Source organism: Platalea leucorodia, assembly GCF_965183815.1.
Source record: "Platalea leucorodia genome assembly, chromosome: 10".
Taxonomy (NCBI): domain Eukaryota; kingdom Metazoa; phylum Chordata; class Aves; order Pelecaniformes; family Threskiornithidae; genus Platalea; species Platalea leucorodia.
The window spans coordinates 44,569-70,029 of record NC_138832.1 but is presented as its reverse complement, the minus strand read 5'-3'; the positions used below and the strand labels follow the sequence as shown (position 1 = coordinate 70,029).

The 25,461-nt window shown below is 38.1% G+C and overlaps 1 protein-coding gene across 10 annotated transcripts in view; it reads right to left on the bottom strand.

Moving 5' to 3' along the window:
* Window positions 1-1,051: 1,051 nt before the first annotated feature.
* The window catches only part of ZC3H12B (zinc finger CCCH-type containing 12B), a 34,350-nt gene continuing 9,940 nt past the window's right edge, over window positions 1,052-25,461 (bottom strand). For 4 of the 10 annotated variants that reach the window (XM_082323383.1, XM_082323388.1, XM_082323389.1 and 1 more), the window contains 7 exons: window positions 14,493-14,643; window positions 14,079-14,260; window positions 12,408-13,182; window positions 8,703-8,842; window positions 7,722-7,956; window positions 7,526-7,632; window positions 1,052-6,960 (listed from right to left, as the gene is read on the bottom strand). In XM_082323383.1, coding sequence (XP_082179509.1) covers window positions 5,540-6,960; window positions 7,526-7,632; window positions 7,722-7,956; window positions 8,703-8,842; window positions 12,408-13,018 — 2,514 coding nt within the window. In that variant the 5' untranslated portion in view covers window positions 13,019-13,182; window positions 14,079-14,260; window positions 14,493-14,643 and the 3' untranslated portion in view covers window positions 1,052-5,539. The remainder of the gene's footprint in view (window positions 6,961-7,525; window positions 7,633-7,721; window positions 7,957-8,702; window positions 8,843-12,407; window positions 13,183-14,078; window positions 14,261-14,492; window positions 14,644-25,461) is intronic. The other 6 variants (XM_082323386.1, XM_082323384.1, XM_082323390.1 and 3 more) reach the window with 3 other exon arrangements.

Sequence of the window (25,461 nt, the reverse complement as noted above, 5' to 3'; positions counted from 1 at the left end):
CCGAAGGGAAGCTGTAGACAGGATTGCAGATAGAAGCTGGGACTGTATGGAATACACCATGCAAATAGGAATTGCTGAGGAAGTTAAGGCCTGGGTCCGCTGCTTTTGTGGCCTTTTGGCTTTTTCTGCTTTTTGAATTTCTTTTCAATGTAAGTAATTGGACAGAGTAGTGGAACCTTATTAGGATAATTTGTTCCTGGCTATTCAAGTCTTTAATATTCTGTTTTCTCATTCCCAAAGGCAGCTACTTGGACAAGGACTTCAGCTCTACCCAGGGGTTACAGTTTGGGGGAGAAAACTGGAACAGTAGGAATATCCTGTGGAATCTAATTAGTACTTGTTTTCAGGAGTGGTATACTTGAGGATGCAAATTAAGCACAAAGGGCCTGGGACTAGGAACAAGCAACTTTGTAATACAGGTATTTTATTGGTTTTGTTTGGGTTTGTGCTGTCTTCTGAATCACCTGGTTCCTGGCCATTGTGAGAGCAGACATGGTAGCGGTGAGAAGTTCAGGCAAATCCAGACAGAGATGATCTTTGTATGTCATTTTCCTTTAGTTAGCTTTACTCCCCCTCACCTCCCAACAAGTCAAAGCAGGTAATAAATGACATTGTATCACCTCCCTCGTAGTAAGGAAAATGATTAAGTATTTAAATAGCGGAAGAAAACTTGTGTAATACAGAGATTGACAAAAGATGTTATTCTGACAAGACAGCAGGACGTAAATAGCACTTTTTCATCTGCTTTTTAAACAAAAGTAACATTCTGTTCCTTCATAGATTTAAGCACACATGGAAAAATCTGAGCGTTACATATGATTTCAGAATCTGGGTATTTTTCAGTAAATCAGCTAAAAATACTGAGAAATAATTTGGGCAGCCTGCGACAGTTCTTTTGGACAAAACAGCTTTTTGGGGCTCTCACCTAAAGAGGGTTACAAAATAAAAAGCTAGAAACAAATAATCCAATGGCTCTCAGTTTTATTAAATAAGCAAATCTTTATATATATATATAAAGTATAACGTTTCATATTATTAAATAATTGTGCAAACCTTTTATACAGAGCAGGGGAGGAAACAGGTAATAGCCTGTATTTCTTCTAGATTCTTCTCTCAATTCTTCTAATACATTTACAAACTTTAAATACCACAGACCAAAATCATAGATATTGTATAACGGCTCTTCGAAGGCTAACCAAACACTGGCATAAGAATAATTTAAGTGACGGTGCACTTGTATTTTTCCAGTTGGAATATTGCAAGAAATACAGTTAACGAGCTCTGTCACATGGACAAGCTGTGGGTACGTAAGAAAGAGGAGTATTAAAGCTGAACACTCACCACAGAAATAAGATCTAATGATCCGACTACTGTGAGTCCTGCAGAGCAAAGTCTCACAGAAATGATGCATGTTCCTTCTCTTTACCATGCGGTTTTAAAAATTACCTTAGTCAGAATATGTCCCTTGAAATGCTCCCGGTTGTCGCTTGCTATACATCACAGGTACAGATGCATGTCACCAAGTATTTTTAACTGAATTATTTGGGCAGATTCTTTGCGTGTTCCAATTTTATCGTTAAGAATTTCAAAATGCCAAAATTCATGATTTGAGGCAAACTGGCATTAAAGGTATGTAGGGGGAACTCACCTAGACAGATGTTTTGGTTGTTTTTGTTTTTTTAACGAGGATCCTTCTGCTTGTCCTAAGCAACCATACCTACGCCTTCTATTTTTAAGTTTACAGTTTAAAGCATTTTTACAGAAGCTAAACAGACTCACACCAGTGAATGAATTACATGCAGCAGCAACTAGAGCAGTGCAGGCTTATTACTAGAGATTTACGAATACCACATACTGGTTGAACATCCATTTTCACTCATTTTGTCATTAAGACTTACATTATATTTGGGTCACCCAAAAAAACCCAAAGAGATTTATAAAATTTTACAACAATTAAACAGTAATGTTTAATTCTACAAATGAATAAAGCCAACTACTGCAGCTCAGTACGACAACAACAGGACTAACAGTAGTGAAATCATGTATATGTACCATTTAATATTTTACTGACATGTAATTCTTACAAAAAACATTAAATAACTTAGACTGACATCCCATAAAGCATTTGATTTTTGATTCATGAATTTAAGGTTATACACTTTTAAGTGACAAATTATGTGAAAGTAATATAGCTGAAGATGAAAGCTCAGTAAATCAGAACGCCCAGAGACCGCTCTGGCCCCAGTAAAGCACTGACGTCTACTGCGTAACGCTTGCTGATTGCAGTAGGCCAGGATTTTACCTTCCCACTTTTTTTCTTCTCCTCTAGAATTGTAATTTCATGGATTTTATTAAAATATAGTTTCTAGATCTGTTCTCTTACAGTTTTAAAAACATTTAAATACCATGCTCTCAAAAAGAGCATTTATACAAAGTCTTATATTTACAATATAGACAGTTATGACCGGGTGTTAATAAGATCAACTCTTCCATGTAAGAAGAAATCTAAGCTTATGCGCTGAAGATTAATGAATGCGTCAGTGTTTTGAATTGGCTTGTAAACATACCTGAAAACAGATGTGGATGACTGAATTACCACTTAAAGTAGTTGATTAGAAAAGACTACGTCACGTACAAAAGTTTCATTACCTCTAAGGAGGACTAAACAAGCACAAAATTTGCAAATTATTTCCACAAGGCTACGCTGCCCGTTCTGTAACTCCGCGCATGATAGATGCTAACAGCTGCTTAGAAAAAGACAGTTTGCCTTCAAAGTGCCTTAGGGAAATAGTATGCTGGGTTGTAGTGGCATAGCATTCCCGTTGTTTAAAAAGGAATTTTTCTATCAGTAAGACAGAAGTTAGTGAAAATTAAAATGACTAGACAAATCCTACAAGAATCGAGTATCTCCATAAACCACCCAACACTTCATACAGAAATTTCTGCTTAGTTTTCCACGTTAGAAAACATCAAAAACACCCACTAAACCTCTCTTACAATAGCTTATCGTTATAACTGGAGAAAAAGGGAACGAACATTTTTCTACATACAAATATTTAATTCCATGCAAGATGGAAAACGTGAGTGCACAATAAACTTCATTTTATACCTAAATAATTTATAAATTAATCCCTTAAGAATAAAGCTGGGTCTATAGCAATTATAGTGTTACATTTTAAACACATGCAGATGAGTTAACAGCAACATTTTACATAAAGTTTAGTGCAAGAATGTATCTGCTTAATAAATAGAGTGAAGATAACTATGTAATGCGTCGAGGTGTACACACAGTACCTGTGCACATAATAAACTGGTTCTGAAAAGTTGTCCTTGTTTGTCTATAAACTACAAGTGCCCACTTTAAATAAAAAAGATCCATAATTACTCATGGGCTACTTCCCTGTGACACATGGTGTCACAAACAGTGTGGTGAAAATGTAATACTGAAGTTAATCTAGAGATTTTTTTTTTTTATACACAGTTTTTATACAATCAAGAAAAAGAGATACAATTTGTATCAACAAACAAAAGGTCATTTCTGGTTATTTGAGGCATTGCTCTCAGCTGCTTATACCATGCAAGAGAAGAGAATAAGAATTAATTGCAAATTAAAAATATAAAATGCTGGTTAGCGAGAAATGCTTTTGAAAACTGATCAAGAGAGAAATCTGTTTTCCCCGCCTATTATAAATGTCTGAAGATTTCTTTTTTCCCCATTAACAGAAACGATAGCCAACTAATTAAAACTTAAGTTATTTTTAAACACCAAGTGTAAATACAGAATCACCTTCAAGTTAACTCATTTTAAATACATAATGACATGGTCATTATATATGTTACTGTACCAACACAAGAATATCTATCCTGTGTGAAACGATACGGTTATCAAATATCAGTAAATTAACTGTAGTTGCACCTGTAATTGTGGTTTGTTGTTGGTTTGGTTGTTTGGTTTTTATACGACAGGAACGTAGTTTGCACATGATAAAGAGCGCACGAGATATTCTGAATCAAACCAACCATTACAGTAACACCAGTGGAGGAAATGATATAACTTTGTTCCTCAGACAAACAGATAACTAGAAAGCAGCATGCAAGCCATTATCAAAACACCAGAAACAACCCTGACTGCAGCCTCACGTTCCGTGTGTTTCACAGTAAGAAACATTTAGGCAGTGTCACACCTTCTCATGAAGAAACAAAAGGCCGTAAACCAGGCCTTCTCAACTTTCATGAAAAAAACTACAGTAGAAGTCAACAAGTCCTAGCTCGAGACGTATCGAGTTAGTAATGGTTTGAAATGCTGAAATATACAATGGATTCAAAAAAGGGCGTCCAGTCAGTGCAGCTTAAAAAACAATAAACGCCTCTTTTGGAGACATTTAGCTACAAAGGTTCCCACCCTGAGCAAGATACCAGTTGCGCAAACAGTGCCACACAAAATTATCTCACCTGTTGAAACAGGAACTCTAAAAGCCTTCATGAGGCAAATGCACACCTTTGCGTGGATCTGAAGAGCAAAAACCAGGCCAGCTTTGCCACAAGCCCAAACTGTAGCCTCTCTTCTCAAGAAGCAGCCTTCCCCCTCCACCCCCTTCTCACGCTGATCTTGTACAGGCTCACGCAAACACCATCCTCGTCCCCAGAGGCAGGGCGGCAGTTACTGATGAACTTCCATCTTAACATCCAGTTCCCGCTGCTTCAGGTCGAGTAATCCAATTTACATAAAAGTGACAATTCACTTCCAGCTTGTCTACTCATCTGGGCCAGCAGCTGCTTGCTACACAGTTGAGAGGCGATTCTGAAGAGAGAGGCTACAGTTAAACAACTTCTAGTTTACTGGATGGCGCTCACGCCTTCACACTCCTTCATGTTTTGGTCCTTAATTTAATAAAGTACTTGGCTTCTGTTGGATTGAGCCAAAGTATTGGACAAGGTAATAGATACTCAGACTCTTGGGGAACACTTTTGAAATTTAAGTACCAACAACAATATTGACATTTGAGAGCTGAGCTCAGTTTTTCCTTTTACAAATGGAGTATTTTAATTTTTGTCAAGGTTACTTTTTCTTCAATATTTAACATGCCAGTAGGCAGTGTCAAATGACAAAGCTGAAACCCTAGAAGTCATCCGGGTGTGTACAGAGCATACTTTTAAAGGCCGATTAGGTATTTATAAGCAAATTGAAAGTGTACACTAATACATGCAATATAATTGCTAATAATAATTTTGTAGTAACAGCTTTTGTAGACGCTGAATGTGCCATTGTAGTTCTTAATGAGCTATCCATGCAGCAAGGTATGCATTTCCTATAAAATACTATTAAAAATCCCTATATTTAAAATCTTAAAATTTACAATACAATCAACTCTTATGTAGTGCCTCAGCATATATGTGATTGCTACTGTGTACAGAATTTTATACTATCATCTTAGTAGAAATTATTTACAATAGCTTGGCCCCTTCCTTCTTCGTTTAAGCTTTCCTCCAGGTCCTACACGCTCTATAGTTTCAGTTATCCAAAAGAGGCTGTAATGCTTTAACGCCCTGTTCTTAATTTGGCAACAATCATAGCTGCCAGCTGTTGTGCATCTGTCATGTGGGGATTCTTTTCCATCACAGAAAGGACAATGCTTGGAGGGAAAATATTGCAGAGGTTCTTGTACGTTTGATACTGATGCTCTGGGATGATATGTGGTTCCCGTGGCTCCCCACATATCCCAATCCAGGGATTCCTCCAGAGTTGCTCCATCTTCTCAGGCATGCTTCTTACCATTACAGGTTCATAACACGGCTGCATGAGGTTGTTACTCAGTGGATAGGAGTGGTAAGTGTAAGAGTCTGACGCACATGGTAATGGATCCCAACTAGCATGCTGCTCTCGACAGAGAGGTGGTCTCCTCTGCCTTGTAGGGTTACTTTCATAAAGCCGTGAGTCAGAAATACTGTCCATTCTCGTCATGACCAAGGCACGGCTTGGTTGTGCAGTTGATGGATCAACATTTTGAGGCACAGGGTATTCGCCTGGACAACTGGACCGTGCTCCAACAACGGGATGCTGGGCATGTAGGCCTAAGTGGGAAACTGACTGTTTGCGAAGGGATTGCTTAGGCTCTTCAGTTCCGTAACTCTGAACTCTATTTAAGGCTTCATGGTAACCATGGGAAAAAGGCTGAAGACGATTTTGCGATGGCAGTCTGTGGATCTTCACATTGTCTTCTGGACTGGCATCTGCTACACCCAGATACAAGTCATTGTAAGAGGAATAAGAATCATTACTTGTATGGCTTAAGCAATTGTCAGGACAGGGGCTTGAGTTTCTAGAATACATCCCCTGGTCCATATCAGCCCCGTAATAATCTGTGTTACGGATACTACTTATGCTCAGGTTGGAGAAATCACTGAGTAAGGAATAATAGCCATGGTCCCCCAGTGATTCATATTTGGGATACTGGTCAGTATAGCTAACTGAGGTGCCATGGCTATTGGTGACTAGTATAGGAGGATATTGCACACTGGACATATGTTCCAGTGAGGATTTCTGATGCATGAACTGTGAGGAACCTGGCACCGGACTGCTTGCAGAACGAGTATTTAATGCACCAGCTGCATGGCTTTTTGGTGGAGGGAGCGTTGGTACACTTAATGCAGAAACCAGAGACGGGACAGAGCTGGCCTCGGCCTTCCGGGCTACTGATAACTTTTCCTCAGGCTCCACAGCTACTGATCTAATGCTTGGATCTGACTGGCGTTTTGGGGCAATGCGTTTCACTTCAGAACTGATTTCTCCTTTGGAGCTGGATGGCCCTGTGCCACATTTGGCCAAGGCTCCCTCACTCATAGTTTTCACAGCAGATAATTTGGCACTTATTCGAAGCTCATCCGCTACTGACCTTTGAGGCTGGTTTGCCCGTTCTGGGTGGTAATATTTACATTTGTGCCCATAGGTGCACTTTTTACCTGGAAAAAAAGTGTTTTCAGGTTAAATAAACCAAAAACTAATCAATACCACCAGTTGCTATCTTTTTTTCTTTAATATCTTTCACCACTCCTCAACAGTCATCTTTCTATATTAACCCCCTAAGGAATAATACATATTGTATATACAGGCAGCCACAGACTCTGCTACCTGTATCCACATATAGAGCTGCATCAAGGGCAAGACACATCACTTCTCTTCCTACTGGCTCATGATTCCAATATTGAGAATAATCAATGCTTTATAAAACAAAACAGCTGTAACACAGTTCGTATAGTTATGACTCTCCTTCCTTGAACACAAACCAGAAGAAAATAGCAAAAAGCTGTGTTAAGCACATGGTATATCTGGTAATCCTTAATTTTCTGCTACATTGCTGTTATTAATATGTGTATGAAGGGTATAAAAACAGACATAGTGCTTGGGTGGCAACACAAAAAATGGCCCTTTTTTCCGCCCCCTCCAGTAATGACAGGATGTTAATTAATTGCTTGCTCCACCTACCTTTGGATACAACAAATCAATCTGACTTACTTAAGCACTTACCATAAGGACACGGTTGTTTCTTATGTTCAGGAATAACTGGCCTTTTCCTTAAGAAATTTTCAAGGCTTGGACCATGGCGTCCTAAGGGATCATCAGGAGGCATAAACCTAAGGGGAAAGAAATGAAATGTGTATTTCGGTTTTTACTGAGGATTCTGAATTAGCAAATTCCCTTACTTTTGAAGAAAAAACCATACTTGTCATTCACAAAAGAATACATTAGCAGCCGCTCCTCTATGAACTTCTTCCATTCTGGTTTTTCATTTTGAAGATCCCGATAGTTGTCATTTGATACAATGATGCCATCTGAGTCGAAAGCAAGTTTTACTATGAATCGATCATCATAGCAAACTACTCTTCTTCCCTGAACTCTTCGAGACGGGGTAAAAACGAGAATTTTTTCTTTCTCCAATTTGCGTAAGATTTCTTGATCTGTAAAATAATTTTAGTTGAGCAGCTTTTTAAAACATTTTAAAAAAAAGAAATGCAGCCTTTGAAATATGAAACTTCTCACCCTCTTTTCTGACAAAGCGTTTTGCAGTTACGTTCATATACGGTCCCTGTTATCGTTACAAAATACCTAGATGCAGAGTGCCATTTTATTTCTGAGGTTTCAAAGCACCGGGTAAGTATTCAATATTTAAGCTTCATAACCACTCTACTCCTCTGTAAACAACCATGTACCTTTATTCAATCTTCCCGAACACATCAAGAACTCAGTTGTTACTGTATTACAACAGCCTTCTTGTTAGCCTAGAGTAAAACAGAAGTACTGTCTAGGGGTCAAAACACACGCTGCCTCTTCAGTGTTCAAGATAATCCTACGAAATGAGTCCCTGCCCTGACACCACTTACTTCATACTCACCCAGCAACTAAGAATCGGTTCCTATATGCTTAACAGTGTTTGCTAATGGGAAAACTATGACTACTACTTCTTAAAAGTGTTGAAATGATCCAGCAATGTTACAAAAAACCAGCATTGTTTACAGGTGCAGATACTTAAATGCTTGTTTCCTCACCAGTGAAAGTGGTGTGTTTTCAAACAAACAGTTGAGTGCAACGTCACATCCACAGCCCAGTAGGTAGTATCCATCAGAAAGATGACATGGCTGTGTCTTAATGCAATACTTTTTTTTTCTTTTTAACCAAGGGGTCAAAGAAAATCTTTATCTGTTACCTGTAATAGGTGCATCAGGTCGAGACTGTTCTTTTCTCCATGCAGGTACAAACACAGTGATATCTTTATGTCCTTTTTCCAGAAACCAATCAACAGCTAGTTGAATTCCCCGACAGGAAAATCCTTCTTTATTCCCATGGCTGAAGAACATGCAAAAGTTTTAGAAACAGCAAGGACAAAAATTACATTTGGTTCTGGGTTTTGTTGTGGTGGTGTTTTTGTGTTTGCTTCCCCCCCTTCTCAAGCTGCCATAGTCTAAGGACATAAGGGAAACAAAGTCTGTAAAGACAGGTAAACCTTGTATTAGACCAGCTTACAGAAGTGGAAGCAGCCAATTGTCCAGAGCTATTCAGCCATCAGATTACAGCAACTCTGCTACTTAAAACTCTAGAAATGGTGAAATTTCACTATCCCACAAACAAACAAAGTTTTTCCACTTTTTCATTTTATTAGTTGAGCTAATGAAAAATATCACTTTCCCCAAAAAACTGAGCTTACTATTTAAATAGTACCATCAAAAGTTATGAATAACAAAAAAGGAATGAACTAATGATGCTGGTTGTCACAGGTGACAGGTGCTTTTAAACATCTAGATTAAAAAATATGTTTCTCTAATAGTAAATGTTCTGCATTTTTATTAGGACTTTTTAAGGGAAAGAAATAACTCTCTCAAAGTTGTTTAAGCCCTGCCCCCATCAAAAATTTGTTTTCTGAAACACACAGGAGTCTCTAAAACAGCACATAATTCAGATAAAGGGGTTTAATGTTTAAAATGGCCTAAGAAGTTTCTGCAAAGGAAAAAGGAAATTCTTTAGACGTTTAACAGAAACTAAGTAGAATCTTAATTATCAACCTTATTCAGTCTACTTCATGGGGGCACCTGTCTTGATTTGCTAAACAGAGGGTGAACTAAAGAATCAGGTTTTAAATCCTCTCAGGAAATAGTTTAGGAATGCCTGAATAATACATAAGCACACATGTAAGAGAAGAAGGTGACATTTAATTATAATATCCTTAGTAGTTAGCCTACACAGGTAAGAAAGAGACACAGCTCTTTGCTTTATGGCTGGATTTCATATTTAGAGTCAAGCCAACATTTTCTTTGTCTGAATAACAGAGTGCATATATTACTGCTACACCATATAATTGAATAACAAAAACTAAGGGTTCTGGTTCTTTTCAATTAATGTTGTAATTACTTAAGAAAAAAAAAATTGGTCTGCCCTTTTTACTAAAAAACAAACAAACCCAAATCGACCCTCTTTGTTACACTTCAGTTTGGCTAGCAAAGTGAACTACTTCCAAAATTGCATTTGAAAAGGGTGGACTAGTAAGGCAATGCTATGCTCCCTTATACACACTCTTCAAAATGTATTAATTCCATTTCCCCCACCCCTTTCTCAACACAGCCGCAATTTTTCATCAATTGTGCTAGGAGCGATCCTGCCCAGTTAGTTTGGCACCTACCAGTCATTATTTCTGAGGAGACTTGTCTATTAATTTGTGAAGAAAAGTAATTAATTTCTCAAAATCATTCCATCCATTGCAAAAGGTGCTAACTGAATCACATCAGCGATGCCGTATTGAGGAGGGAGATCCTCACCACGAAGAAGTGGCTGAGTGGCCAGGCCAGGAGGGTTACAGAGGGCGGTAAGGGCAGGGGAGGCCATGCGCACCAGTGACGCTCCCTGTTAGAAAAAAACCACAAGGGGCCTAGGTAGCCATGCTGGGCAGAAAGCCAGGAGAGGCCTCTGCTATAGCAGCCCTGAAGTGTGCGGGCCGTCCACGCAGCTGGCTGTGATTAAGGAGGCTTTGTGGCACTGTGCAACACTAGGAAGGCCTCCCACTACTTAAAGCAGCTGGCATTTGACTGTACACAAAGTGGCATCCAGCAGCTGCACCATCCTGTTCCAAGCTGTTAGTTCTGTGTAGCATCCCACAAAACTGTTTACTTGAAGAAAATTTCAATACTGAAAATGGAAATGGTTCCATTTTCCAAGAACATATACATCTTACCGTAAAGGCAAGGCCTCCATTTGCATCAATAATGCCAGTGTTTTTAAGCATGAGAAGTGTATAACCCTTGCACTTTTCAGATATTCTCAGTCTGTAGAGCAGATGCTGCATAATTAAGAGACTTGCATCTCATTAAAATTGTCTTTAGCATTATTCTATGGATTATCATTCAAAATTTTACTTCAATGTTGTTGTTGTTGTTGTTATTATTATTATAGAACAACATCACAGATTACTGGACCGTAGCAGGATGCATGCTCTTCCTGGGCTCAAAATGTTGCATAAAGCAGCACTGAAACAGACCAAAGGCAGACAGATCTAATACCATCTGTTTAACTAAGGCCTAGGGATCACCAGCATAGTCCAAATCCTTGCAACTTAAATAACGAATACGGAAGCCACAATGTTGCTAAAGCATTTTGCTTTAGATTTTTGTACATTTCAGATTTTACAGAATTTAATATCCTTTTACATTTTCAGATGCATATGCATTTTGTTATGAGTTGGACTCGATAATCCTTATGGGTCCCGTCCAACTTGAGATATTCTATGATTCTATAAAGAGAGCATCAGTTCTAAGCTATGCAATAGTAAGAGCACACACACTTCTCTCCAGTTGCTGCCACATTACGCTCAGGAGTAACTCAAGCAGTACAGAGACTGCAAATGCAACAGGCACAGGAAAAAAAAGGAAAGGAAAAAGTTAAATCCAATATTGGTGATGTTGCTTTACAGAAACATCTTTTGGATTGATGTAACCACAACTTGGCACTGGAAAATCCTGTATATAAAATATTCTTATAGGATTTGGGCAGCTTATGTATTTAAAAAACTCAGAGTACTCGACACACCTATAAAAATCTGCATTTTCTTAACACATTGGAAAAAAAAATTCAGATCACAGATTCTTTTAGAGCAGAAAGCTGATACTAAAGGAAATCTATTGTGCAACCACTACCTGAAGAAATCTTGGTATCACTGATCACTAAACAGACCATTTAAAGAACTCCCTCATAGAAAATCATACTTTCTCAATGATAAACAAATCATCGGCTAGCTGAACTGCATACTCCACAGACATGCTCAAAAGTGGCATGGGACAGATACCCCTCGAGTTAGCGTTGACCCAAGCAGCCAAGCGCACGTGTGTACACACGTCTGAATGTACAAGCACCGTAGCTGTGCGAGTCGGCACGTTTAGCTCATGCATATCCCTGTACTGACACAGCTAAACTGCTTTGAGTTCTGAGCAGGCTTCATCAGCAGGAGCTCAAACACCCTGAAGCCCACTGCGTATCATCAGCATACACTGCATGTCATTTTAGAAAGAACCAAGTTTTCCTCCCCTATTTGGTTGCCTCTGGACATTAAAGAAAAGTAATTTTCAACATTGTTCAAGGACTTCAAAAAATTAAACCCATCCACACAAAAGCACACTCCAGCTAGATTGCTAGAACAAAAGATCTGAGGGAGAACTTGCTTTGAAAAGGGGGAGAGGGGAATTGGAATACAGATTACATATAAAGGAGTAACAGCATAATTAAAAGCCTGGACTAGAGTCCATAAAAAAGATGTGTTATCACTGTAAATATACTACATGACTTAAAATGATTTTGCCATCAATATTGATTTTTCTCATAAATATTTTAGTGATGTATTCTTTTCAAACGTTGTGACAGGGAGACCCACCTCATAGCCACATTGCTTCCATCAATGACAATTGGCCTCAAGTTATCACTGTTATCCACAACTTCATCTTCAAGTGACAATTCAGGGCTTGCTATTTCCTTTGGGCCAGGGCCTCTTGGCACCAGAGTACTAGTGGTACTGCTGGCACTGCTTTGTCCCTCTGATTCACTTTTGTTGCCAAGTCTCACAAGCTCTGCCAGAACATCATTGATGAGCGCATCTGCTCCCAATTTATTCAGTACAGCCTGGATCTGATCTCCTGCATACCCAAGCTTTAAAGCAAAATCCATTTTAGCTTGGTATTCCTTGTCCAAATTTGTTTTGCATTCATCTAGCTTCAAGTCTTGTGTGATACTGCTCTGTGAAAAACTTGGGCGATCCAAACAAGGGGACCGACAGAGTGGCCGATGCGGTTTAGTGGAAACCTCCTTTTCTCTCCACTGAGTATTGCTACAGCTGCTTCTGAAGTATGGTTGCTCAGGTTCGCTTTCTGAGCTTGTCCATTCCTCAGATTCAGCACTGCATTCCCCAGCATCTTGTTCCACATTTCTGTCTTCTCTGGAGTGCCTCTTCTCCATTTTCAGCTTCCCTACCATAGACCAGGCCGTCATCACGTTCAGCTTCCAGCCAGAGAGCTCAGTTCTCTTTCATTTCCAAAGACACCTGGAATTCATACTCAATTGCATCGTGTCGGCCTATTAGAAGTTTACACGAGGCTGGAGTTAATTTGTCTTGCTTACTATGTTCTGGCATAAACAACACCAACATGAAGTTCCTTTAAAAAAAAAAAAAAAAAATTAGCTTTTGACAAATTCTGCGAAATACTCAACTACAATGATTTTGTTTACAAGTCAGTAGAGGTCCCTAGTCATTCATATTTCTGTGTAAAAATTTATCATAATAAAGCATATAATTATGTTGTCTCTTTAATCACAAATTAAACTCTCTTTCCCTCCCCCAGTTACTCTACGTACAAAAAAAATTACACTTCCCACACAGCTGGAATTAACGGAGTATCTCAGTAATATTTAAAGATAATAAAACAGAAAAGGGTGACCCACCACTTTCACTAGAAACCTGTCTTTACAGCCTTCTACTGCAGGAACAGCCTGTCTACATCAGGAACCACAGCACGGAGTTCCAGTATGCATAAAATTTAACACAATCCATTTCAGCCTCTTTCAGGAAGGGTTTACTATCAGACCCGACAAGTTAAGTTCGCTGCAAGCTGGCTGCTAGACACGTACAAGTCAATAACGAGATGCACAAGAGTTCTACATGACGATCATCTTGTGTCTATTTACTGTACCTACTGCACGGAAAATTCCAAAATCAAGGATGGATGTTTCTGCATTTTGTCAGAAAGTCAGGACAGACACTCATCGTTCTTGTCTTATACCAGAAGAAAAATTGTTCAAGGAATTCTAGTGAGAGGTCTGACAAACTAGAAGATTCAAGTGACCTGTGAAGGCCTGAACATGGTCAGGCTCCATGAAGGAGGCTCCATGGAAAATGGCTCCATGAAGGTCACGGAGCCTTTGAAAAATAGTTTTTAACAGGAATTGCACCTACAGCAGTGCATGTTTTAGATAAAATGGTAAACTAAGACCTACATATAAATGCAGGTAACTGGAGAAAACTGATTACCAAAGTAATTAGCTAGAGGCCTACTTTCAGAAAGCTCCAAGTCCCACTTTCCTCTCCTCTGTAAAACAGCAGACTTGAGAATGCAGGATCCAGTGTGAGTAACGAAAAATAATGAGGTAATAGTCTTGAAGAAACCATTTATTTTAAATCCACTTCCTTGTTTTGATAAATCTTGCTTTTGTCAAAGTCACCTCTTTTAGATGTAACTACAGACAAAGAGAAGAAAGACTGAAAGACAGAAAAATGAAAAGGGACCAAACTTCTGGAAAAGCACAGTTTTAAAGCTACATCTATTGCAGAGACTTCTGTCAGCACAGATGTAATCCGGAGAGGCATGAGAAGCATGATCCCAGATTTAAACAGCAATCACAGAAGAAAGACTTAGTATTGACATCAGTTTTCCAATATACCTTTGCTTTTAACAGTACAGCCAGTTACCTTTGTGTTCTGACAAATGTTGTAGATATAAGCTGTGGATGCATGAAAAGCTCTTTCCCAGGATTCCTGAGAGAATTGTGGTGACACAGAATAGGCACGAATTTGGCACTGGAATAGAGATTGGTCAAAGATGTCCTTTCCTAATAAGCTCCTCATGCACCCAAAAAAAAAAAAAAAAAAAAAAAAAATCAAAAGTATTTAACTCATGGGGTTTTGGGGAGTTATTGGTCACTAGTGTAACTAAGAATAAATTTATATCTCTTTCATGCACCTTTTTCATCTCCTCTCATGTCTCTTCCACTCCTTCAGGCTATGAGCAAACATTAAAAGACAACAAAATTTTCCTCAAAAGAGCACAAGCACTCAACCAAGTACATGAATTATTTATATATAGGACATCATCAAATATACTTGTATTCAAAAGCTTTTTGATTCCTATCTCCCCAAGAGACCACTGTGGCTCTTATTTATTTACTGTGGTCTACCAAAACAGCCAATGATAGGAGAAATACTCCCTTAACGTACAGCAGTGTAACTCTCTTGATGTACAGTAATGCAAAATCTAGGGACTAAAAATAAGTATTGGAATCTGTCTTGGGGGGAAAGTTGTGTCTAGTGTTGCTAGAAAAAGAGCATCTCTGACATTGTTCACTTTATTATTTATTTCATTTTTTCCCTAAAAATAGAACTTTAAATTTTTCACAGAACGAAGTTCAGTAGATAGTGAAACCAAGAGAATAATAACGGAAATGCTGACATGCATGAATATATTCATTTAGTGACGTAAAACAAATATAATAAACATGAAAACAAAATCTTACATACTAAAAGTATCTTTAAAATTAAAAACTGATCTTTTTTTTCTGAAAAACAGTACGGACATTTTACAAAGCATTATAAGCCACAAAAGAAAAATGAAAGAACCACCAGTGTGCACATAACTCAAAGTTTATTCGTTCTGAGTTTTCATATCCTTTCATTTTTAGGTAATAAGATGCTGAAAATCATAGCCCCTGATACACCGCTCATCTCGGAAAGCCACCTTCCTTGACTGTTTCCCTACATTAAATGGTGGTTTTCTGTTGCCTCTGGGAGTATTTCAGAGAACAACAGGTCTAGAAGAGTGACAAAATTTGATAATCAAAACCATAAAAATGTAAAAGGATCTCTAAGACAGGTCCCTATTGGCCCAACAACAACAAAAACCTAAAATTGTCTCAAAGTGAAACAAAGATTATTAATCTGCGAAACATTTACACAGTAATATATAATTATATAACTACCTTAAACAGGCCCAACAGTAACATTCTACAAGAATGCACTCTAATTTATGCTCTTTAGTTATACATCTCACTTGGCTGTGGTAAATTTACATACTGGTGGAGATGGTAGATATATATCCAGAATACAATGAACTTCAACCCGCATTTCCAGTGGCACTGGGAAGTACCTACCTAGTAAAGGTAGGTATTTTAAGAATATGTATGTTTACAAATGAGCAATTTTAGGTAAATATCTTGGATTGAAATTTTATTTATTTATGTGCTTTGTTTGCTTTGGGGATAAAGATCTTTCATATTCTGTTCAATTCACTTGTGACCTCTTAAGAGTGGCTAAGAGGGAATTACTCCCATCATTAACTGTACAGTGGAAAAAAAAGGTTTAGAAGAAAAAAATAGAATATTCTAAAATATAGTCCTAGTTCTCATATCATGTGAAGCACAGTCTGAGTGAAAATTTCTTTTGATGAATATGAACAGCAAGATTTTCAGCTACAACTGGGTGGTTCTAAGTAACAAGAAAAGTACACAGCAAAGGTAGCTAGCTTGACTGATAACCATTAATGTCTCAAAATTATTCCAAACAGTGCCAAATGTAATGACTCTCACTCGTTCGTGCTCTTTTTGTGATGCACATACACGCAAACACAAACACACACATGTGCAGAGAGGGCTGCTCAAAAATCTAGTTTCCTTAGGAAATCAAGCTAATTAAATAAAAAGCTCATCACTGATACCTAAAAAAACCTAAAGTGACAAGTTTTGAGTCAACCAACACTATTTTTTAATAAAGAAGAACCATATTCTAAGTCCTTTAGGCAACATGGAATAAAAACACAGCTCCCTTGCATTTGAATGGAAATTCTAATGCTGATTATTTAGGTTTAGGTTAGACTTAGATTAGGTTAGATTTAGATATTTGCTCTTCTTTGATATTATGCATTCAAAGAGTATCCCTCTAAATATTTAGACACTATTATTACAGTACTCTCTATTTTCATTTGAGGTGATTTTCTCTCGCATAGCACTAATAGCAGTATATTTACAAGCCAAGTAATTGCCAACATAGATATAAGAATCAGCTTAATCTGGAATGGATTTTAATTAGGTCTCATGTATAACCTTGTACCTTGCCAAAATTAAAACAAAGGCTATAAAAAATTATTATAAAGGAAGATTAAAAAAAAAAAAAACAGGTTATCAACACACTGAACTCTCAGCTTACAAAATATTGCAACTAAGGAACACTTTACAATACCTGTGGTAAGGCTCATTTTTTCAGATTTATGACACTGTACTGCTTTGGCACTGGACAAAGAACAGTGTGATTCTGTTGGTCCAAGTTTAAAGATTTCCATTCTTTTTCCCAAGTTGTCATCATTTCTTTAAGAGTAACGTCACAAGAATGTATTTGGCTTTCGTTAAACTTATCATGCCTGTTTTTCCACCTCTAGTAAATAATTCTAACCCCTTTGCCAGTGGAAATGTCATAAGAATGATCAGTCAAAGGTTCTTAAGACTGGAAATAACCTTGAAAGTATGATGAAGGGAAAGGAGGTTGTTTAGGTTTTCAAATTTACTATTAACTTCTCTATTGGGTTTATTTCAACAAATGATTTTCCAGAAGTAATCCCTTTAAACCAATTTTTAAAGGACCAAATTTACATTCTCTTCTAAACACTTAATCTAAACTACAAGCAAAATATATGTTCCTTCCCAACTGGAAATTAAATCAACGGGACTCACTCAAAAAGACTATGATTTTTTTTTTTTTTTTAATAGGAATAAAATAATCTGGGTAACACTATTAGTTCCACATTTAGATTTTTCATCTTTTTTTTTTTTTTTTTTGTAAATGACAACTATACAAGTTTTGCTCTTAATTTTTTTTTTCCTCTTTCTTAGCTGGAAAATAACATTTCTTATCTGCATACAAACTGATTTCACCATTTTGTTGCATTGTCCCAGTTCCACATACATATCTCTAGTTTTCTGTTATTTAACCTCATATAAGCAATTTATCATAAATTTCCTCTGTCCTTCCCTGAAAGTAAGATCTTATTTTAACAAGAAGATAGTTTGATCATAGTCAGATCTAAATAATCCTGAATTCAAAAATTATTTAAAATATAAACAAAGAAATTCAATTCTAAGAACAATTTCTATCACTGCTGCTGGCGTACTCACTTCTGTCAGGCTTACGAGGAAACGGCTCAGATAGATAGATACAATCCGTGTAAGGAAGCAGTATTGTATATCTGGAAGGACCGCTCTCTGCCAGTCCTGTGCTGTGCTTTACTATTCTTTGGTCACTAGTGATAGATTGGTAGATCTGTTACGAAAGCTCACTTTATGGAAACACCCACTTCTATGACTCATCTTGGAGTTTCTTGCCTTTTTTTTCATTCATGTCAGCCTTTGGTTGAAAGCCACTAACCAGGGAAATTTTAGCTGTCTCATCCCCCTCTTGCGTAGCAGTGGAAAGCATTTGCTCTGTGATGTAATCATCACCGTTATCTTTGAAATATTTGAGATGGGAATTAAAAATCTGCTAAAAAAGAAGTAAATCTCTAGTTATCTTCAAACTATTTAAAAACTAAATCACTGTTTTATAAAAATCTCCTCTTCATGTCCATCTAGGATCTTGTGAGGGAAGTACTAAAAGTCAAAAGGTCCTGCCTGTACCAGCTGTAGTGATTTATACCAAGATATAGCACAGATCTTCCACAAAAAAAAAAAAGATACAATATGTAGACATTATAACTTCTGGAAAAGTAAGGAGTTTTTCCCCATTTCCTTTAAACACCCAGCACACAAAGCCAATTTCCGAAGAGGAAACTTTTGTCAAATCGTTTAGATAATCTGTTTTAGCATCAGCTGCCATACTGACAGAAAATGAGGCAGGCAGTCTCCAGAGCCCATCTCTACAACCCCCGTACACTTCTGTACAAAGAGCTCCTAGGAAACAAGCCAGCTTGCACCGAAGCCTCTCCACCCTTAGCCAGTCGCTCCATCTGTGCAACTTAACTGTTCCGCTGCATCCACAGACTTGGGACGTTGTAGGATTTGTTCCCAAATGCACAAGGTTAAGATCCTCAAACAATAAGGATCATCTCATTGTTGGGCCAGCTGCACCAAAACAAACAAACAAAAAATCCAACACCAAAAACACCACCAAAATTATTACAGCACAGGACCAAGTTTTCCCACTGACCACAGAGAGGGCACCTAGGAAGGAAGAAGTGTTGTGTTGCTCCTAAGCCAGCAAACATACTGGAATGAAGAACTGAGCAAGAGAAAGCAGCAGCAGCAGCACCTACCACTACTTTAACACAGCACCCTTCTTGACACCCTCCAGATTAGAAATCAGACTTGTAACACCATCATTCAGCTATAAAACCAGCACTATGGTCTCTCCCTCATTTCTTCACAGCTCTGAACAGTCCAATCTATACCCTATTGCAGCCCCTGGAACCCACCTATAGCCCCACAGTTATCACTATAGATTTACTATGTGTGTTCACAGACCATGATCCAGACCCTTGTCCCTGAGCAAGCCAGCTCTCCACAGTGAGAAAAGGTATAGCTACAGAAACTGATTACTACTTGTCCTCAAAATGCAGTCATGTTTTTTTTAAAAAAATCTGCAATCCAATTCTGGAGCCCAGGATCACTACAGCACAGATAGTATCTCTTTTCAGTCAGTCAGTCAGTATTTTGATCTAACAAGGCTGTCAGTCACTGCCTTTGTCAGCACCAGCAATCCAGACGTAATCAGTACCACCACTCCAAAACGGCTCAGATGCCCTGTGCTTGGAAAGCTGAGGTCTCTGCTCTGTACTGCTCTATGTCTGAAACCATATTTGGTCTCAGTTTATTTCTGACTTCCAGTTAAGCACCTCTACTTGCTATCATTACCTCTCTACCTACAGCGTAGCAAGCATTCAGTATATTATCCCTTCTTAGCGGACCACATCATTCTCCTTCAAATAAAGGAGTCATCTATTATATAGGCACACCGGGGAAATGAGTTTTCTGTATGTTCAAAGCATCTAAGTTCAGTGACTTGAATTCACCACCTATCTCAATTGTTTCCTTTGCAACAGTCGAACTAAAGACATCACTGATTAAAAACTGTAAGTAGGAATTATGAAGTTCCTTTAAAAGAAGCTTGATGCTGCCAGGAAATCAAGAGCAAAGGAGATACTGACTAGATTCTACCTTGCTATCTCAAATACAAGAAGGGCCCAGTTGTGGCCACTGCTCTTTACAGCCTCTCACAGGAAAGGTGAAATGGTGTTAAGCAGATAAAAGATTAACATTTTATCTTGACATTAAGTCAAGTCCAAGTCCTCCGTTTTTTACTGCTCTTACAATTTCTAATACATTTTTGAGCAAGTTTGGGATTTTTTTATTAAGCTTTTCATAAGTAGCTTGTTTTGCCTTCCCCTCACTACCTCTTCAACTGAGTTCCTTGCTTCACTATTTGTATCTGTTGCTATTGAAGCCTAACCTAATAAAGAATTTTAAAACACATTTATAGTTGCTAGCATTGTTTCCTGCTTCCCATGCTGCTTATAGATTACTAAGTATCACTTGTCAAATACATCCCATATAGTGTACCAAATAACTATGGTTTCTGTTCAGGAAACCCTGAGCAGCTACACACCCCCAGTTCCAGCCATTAGCAAGGCCGAGCATGTAATCCCAGGTTACACACACACACACACACACACACACACGTATACACAGCACACACGCGTGGCCAGCCACAGAGATGGACACAGACACAAACACTCAGCACTTACACAAACATAAGCAGTACCAATGGCCTCATCTTGCTCCCCCCTCTCTGGCTGATGAAGATGAAGGTCCCATACTTGCTCTTACAATTTCTAATACATTTCCCATGTATGGGGTTTACATGGCAAGATTTTGGTAGCAGGCGTGCTGCAGGGGTGGCTTCTGTGAGAAGAGACCAGGAGCTGCCCCCATGTTGGGCAGAGCCAGTTTCAGCCGGCTCCAAGATGGACTCACTGCTGGCCAAAGCTGAGCCCATCAGCAACACTGGTGGCCCCTGTCTCCCTCAGTCTCCCCTGTTACATCCTCCACAGATACACACCCAGAACCACCACTCCATGTTGACCCCCAGACCTTACAGTCTCTCCAGCAGTTGGCCTGGACCTGCTCGTCCCTCCAGTAGCCAGCTCTTCCAGTTGTTTCATTCCAGAGGTATACGTGGCTCCCTAGCCACTTAAACTTCCTGCCAGCTACTTCAGCTTGATATTTGCTAGCAATCATGCACCAACATGCATATCTTCCACTTGCTTGCAGCACAGACACACAGGTCCCTAGGGAGCCCTTCACCCACAAAAATAGTCAGAAATGGAGTTCAATGTGAAGACAGGACAGAGTGTGCTGACCAGGTTCATGACACGGCCTGACAAGCATACTGATCAACAACCCCTTTACAGGCAATCTGTCCCTTTCATCCCCTTATCCCTCTATTTTCCCATGATGGCTCCTTCACAAATCATCTTGAAATCTCCATTCTCTCCCCTGACCCCTGCGATGCCTTTGGTTCCTCCCGCAGACCGCCCAAGTCGTACGCAATCACAGAACACTCTTTCCTTGCATCCCCCAGCTGTGTGCCGTGCCCCCTCGGTCTGTGAGATGGTCCCGACGGCCCCTAGCATTAGTCGACTCCTCGTGAGGGGGGTGACCTCCAGAGCACAGGGCTGATGGCTCTCCTGTGACAGCCCCCGGAGAAGCCTGGGCCACCATTTCTCTGACTGTGTTATCGGGGTTCCCTGGCCTGCCACCGTGACCCCATGCTCCTTTGTGGTTGTGGAGACAAGCTTTTTAGCGCACACCGTATCAGTTTCTTTCCAACATTTCAGGCAAGATGCATTTTTTATTATTATGTGTATATAAATATCTACATTTTTGCTACTTGAGCTAAGTAATTTGTTACAAGTATTTCTGTTAGAGTGTCTTCTGTACAGCTGAATGACCCCTGACTGAGAGGACAATCAAATTATATTCTAGCATCGTAATAAACAAAAGGTTAGAAAAGGTTCAAACAGCAAAAGCTAAATCTAGTACTAAACTCTTAATATACATAATACCATTTACATCACACTTCTTAAATATGAAGTTAAATATTACTTGAATATTACACGTTTCTCTCAACTTAAATATCATGTTTTGTCCAAACACTGTAATTTTGCCTTTAAATTCTTTTTAAAAAGGATTTAATAAAGTAAAAAATGCGAAAATACAATGCAAAGAACTTAACATACCTTTGTTACTGAGTTAGAAGCCTATCGTTGTTACTAGGAGCTGTACAAAGCACCCATCTCATGTGGTGTACTTAAACCTTCAAACTTCCATGTTTTTTAAAGGAAATGGCTAAAGCCATATATATTCAACTTCTTTTCTAATGGCATCAGGTCCCACATGATTAATTTTTTGAATTGGCCAAGTCACCACTAAATTTTTCTACAATAAAAGAGATGGAGTAAAGATAATACCCAAACTTTAAAGTGATAGCCTGTATGTAATATGCATAATTTGTATACATATAGCCTAAAGAAAAAGTATGTGCAAAAATATAAAACTTTTTTTTTTTTTTTTTAATAAAAGATAATTTGGTAGTTCATGTTTTCCACATCCATATGAAAACAACTCCTGGCTATTAATCTTCCTCCTGCTTCCCACTTTAAGTGACAAAGTTCATAATTTCTTTGATACACGTAAAAACAACCACAATCAGCACCACATCTCCGAGAGAACTTCCAGTCAGCAGCAACATATGTATGCAATTAACTCACTGGCATTTAGACTAAAAAACCTCAAAGCTGCAATAGTATAGTTTGTTTGTTTGTTTTTCCACACTGCACTTCTCAGAAATTCAAACACGTCATCTTGCAGAATACTGACAATAATGAAGAATTTCTTTTCTTTCTGGTTTACATTATCTAGCAGTGGCGCTACAGCTGTACCTAGGGACCTCACTCAACTCCTATTCCAGTCCAACTGTATAGTCCCTGCCCAAAAGAAAATACAATCTAGAATTATGACGACAGGCTACGGATGAATTAAACAAGTGATAACTGGACTATCAGAAAGACTACATGAAACATTTTGGTATTGTTTCAGGTCACTGTTTGTCCAGAAGGTAGTACTTTGCGGGCACACTAAGGGAGTTTATGGAGACGTTTTAAAGCAGCAAATGGAAAGAAATTATGTGTTTAATATGCGCATTTGCAAACATAAACATACACATCAAAATAAGCAGCTTAGGAAAGGATCTCAGTATGAAGTGACAGCCTGGATAAATGTTTTGGTGGATTAACAGAAATGGAAGACCATCTCAGCCATTTCTCCCATTGAGAAATCTCAGAAGTACTCTGGCTGCATGGCTCTAAGATGACAGCCAAGGACTCCTAGATTTCAGGACCACATATCCAGGAGAAATGAAAGCAGTGGTTCAGCCATTTTCAGTTTAAATTAGAATCTGAACATTTAGGATGAATTTTAAAATTCTATTCAAGCCAGGAGCTCGAGCAGAAGGAGAGAAGATCTGTAGATGAGAAATTTGTGAAGCAAATAAACAGTTCAAGCCATTTGAATTAATTCCCCAATAACATGGTATAGAATAAAAGACTGAAAGGAAACAGTGATTAGACTCTGGGACCCTCTACAGAAGGAAGAAGGATGGGAAGAGGAGGATAAAGTGAAGAGACAAAGTGATAATCTCAACTCTGCATATAAAGTTAGCCTGCAAACACGGTGTATCTTTATCAGGGTAGTATCAGACTGAAGAGTACAAGAGTGAACTATGGGTTACATTTAATCTAGTGCAAGCAATTCACGCATCACATAGAATAAAACGACAGCTTTCAGGCAAACTCTTTGGACAGGGATATCTTAGTTGAGCTCTATTTCTGGAAGCAATAGGTGATCTTTTGAGAATTCTCTATTATCTCATTGCCTTTACGCTCCCTTTGCCCTTACATGCACAGAAAAAAGTTACTGGAAAAAAGCACTAATAATTAGTTTACAGAGCTATCCTTGCAGATGATTTTCCACTTTTTTGTTTTGTTATTGCTTGTACTGTGCACTTTTTAAAGTTAGTATAGCTGCATTAAGGAGTTACCACGCAGGGATTAAAAAAAAAAATCCACTTACAAGCAAAAACAGAACAAACATTAAAAAACATAAATAATTTGAGTAACACTTGATTTTGCTGATAACTACAAAATTGAGAAATGAGTCAGCGTGCCTCAAAATTTTCTCAAAGATGGAATAAAATCCCATCTCACAGATCATAAACAATAACATTGTATCACTGAAATTTTAGTGTTTGTTTAGTTTGAGTTACATTCTCCCCAAAGACAGCCGAATATGAACATACACTTAAAGAGGAAAAAATAAAGCTGTTACCAATTTCTGATTTGAAGATATTATAACTCAGAAATATATATACTGCAGCTTTAAAATTTTAATTTTCGTGATGTTCATTGCTAAGCAACCAAGTTTTCTTACTAAACACCTCTTTCAGCACAGTCACGACTGACTAGTAGAATGCGATTCAGAAAAAAGAGTGAGGCAAAATTATCTATATTTTGTTCATAAAGGACCAAACTGAAAGCATCTATTTAATTTTGCTGATATTAAAACAGAAGGAAAATGTCTGCTCATTAATAAAGTACTGTAATATTTATGAAAAACACTTGGGAATTATTTAAGAATTAATATTCAAATGACAATGACTATTAAAGAGCTGGCGCTACACACACTCTATTCGAAGCCTATTCATTTCAGCAGGGCCAACAGAATCAGAAAAGACAGGGTGAAAGAATGGATGAACCAACCTCTTTTGGTTCCTTATGACACTATCTTTCCACTGTCTCAGTGTGCTCTGAGCCACGCCCTTCAAAAGGGCAATTATACGATGCACACATCTGTTATGAGGAACAACCTTTAAATGAAAAATATTTTATTAATTAACTTCATCAACTTTTAAGTAGCTTTACTTGTTTTCTGTCATTGCTGATACTAAAAGGCAAAATTAAAAAAAAAAAAAAAAAAAAAAAGACACAGCCAAAACAGCCCAAGTATTTTCTCAAATGTCTCTCTCACCTGGATAATAAATACATATGACAATGATTCTATAGGATTTATTTTAAGGAGAAGGAGGATTGTTTGTATATTTTTGAGATACATGTAGTTAACAAGTGTGGGGGTTTTTTTTTTATAACACTCCAAGGGAAAAAAAAAAAAATCACAAATAAAGGAATAAATATCGCAAGTTTCTCCTCTTATATTTCTTAAACTGTCCAATAAACACCTTCACTAGAATTTAAAAACCTGGCATGTTTTTTATTCAGAAAATTAAGTTATTCTCTCCATGGCTTCAGCATGAATTGTAATGTCTTAGTATCTCTCTTTACTCTCCATTTCACTAACTTACTAGCGTGCTCCTCTGTAGAGATTCTTCCCTGTAAGACAGGCATACAGGAAGAGGCAGCTTTCTGGAAGAAGCCTGTTGTAAACAAGAGCCAAGTCTTTGATTACTGTGGCTATTTCTACATCATCAGAAGCTGACTGAAGTACACAAAGACATATATACGAATTGATTTTCATGTAGCTAGCTCAGGCACTCGGAGCAACCAAATCATAAC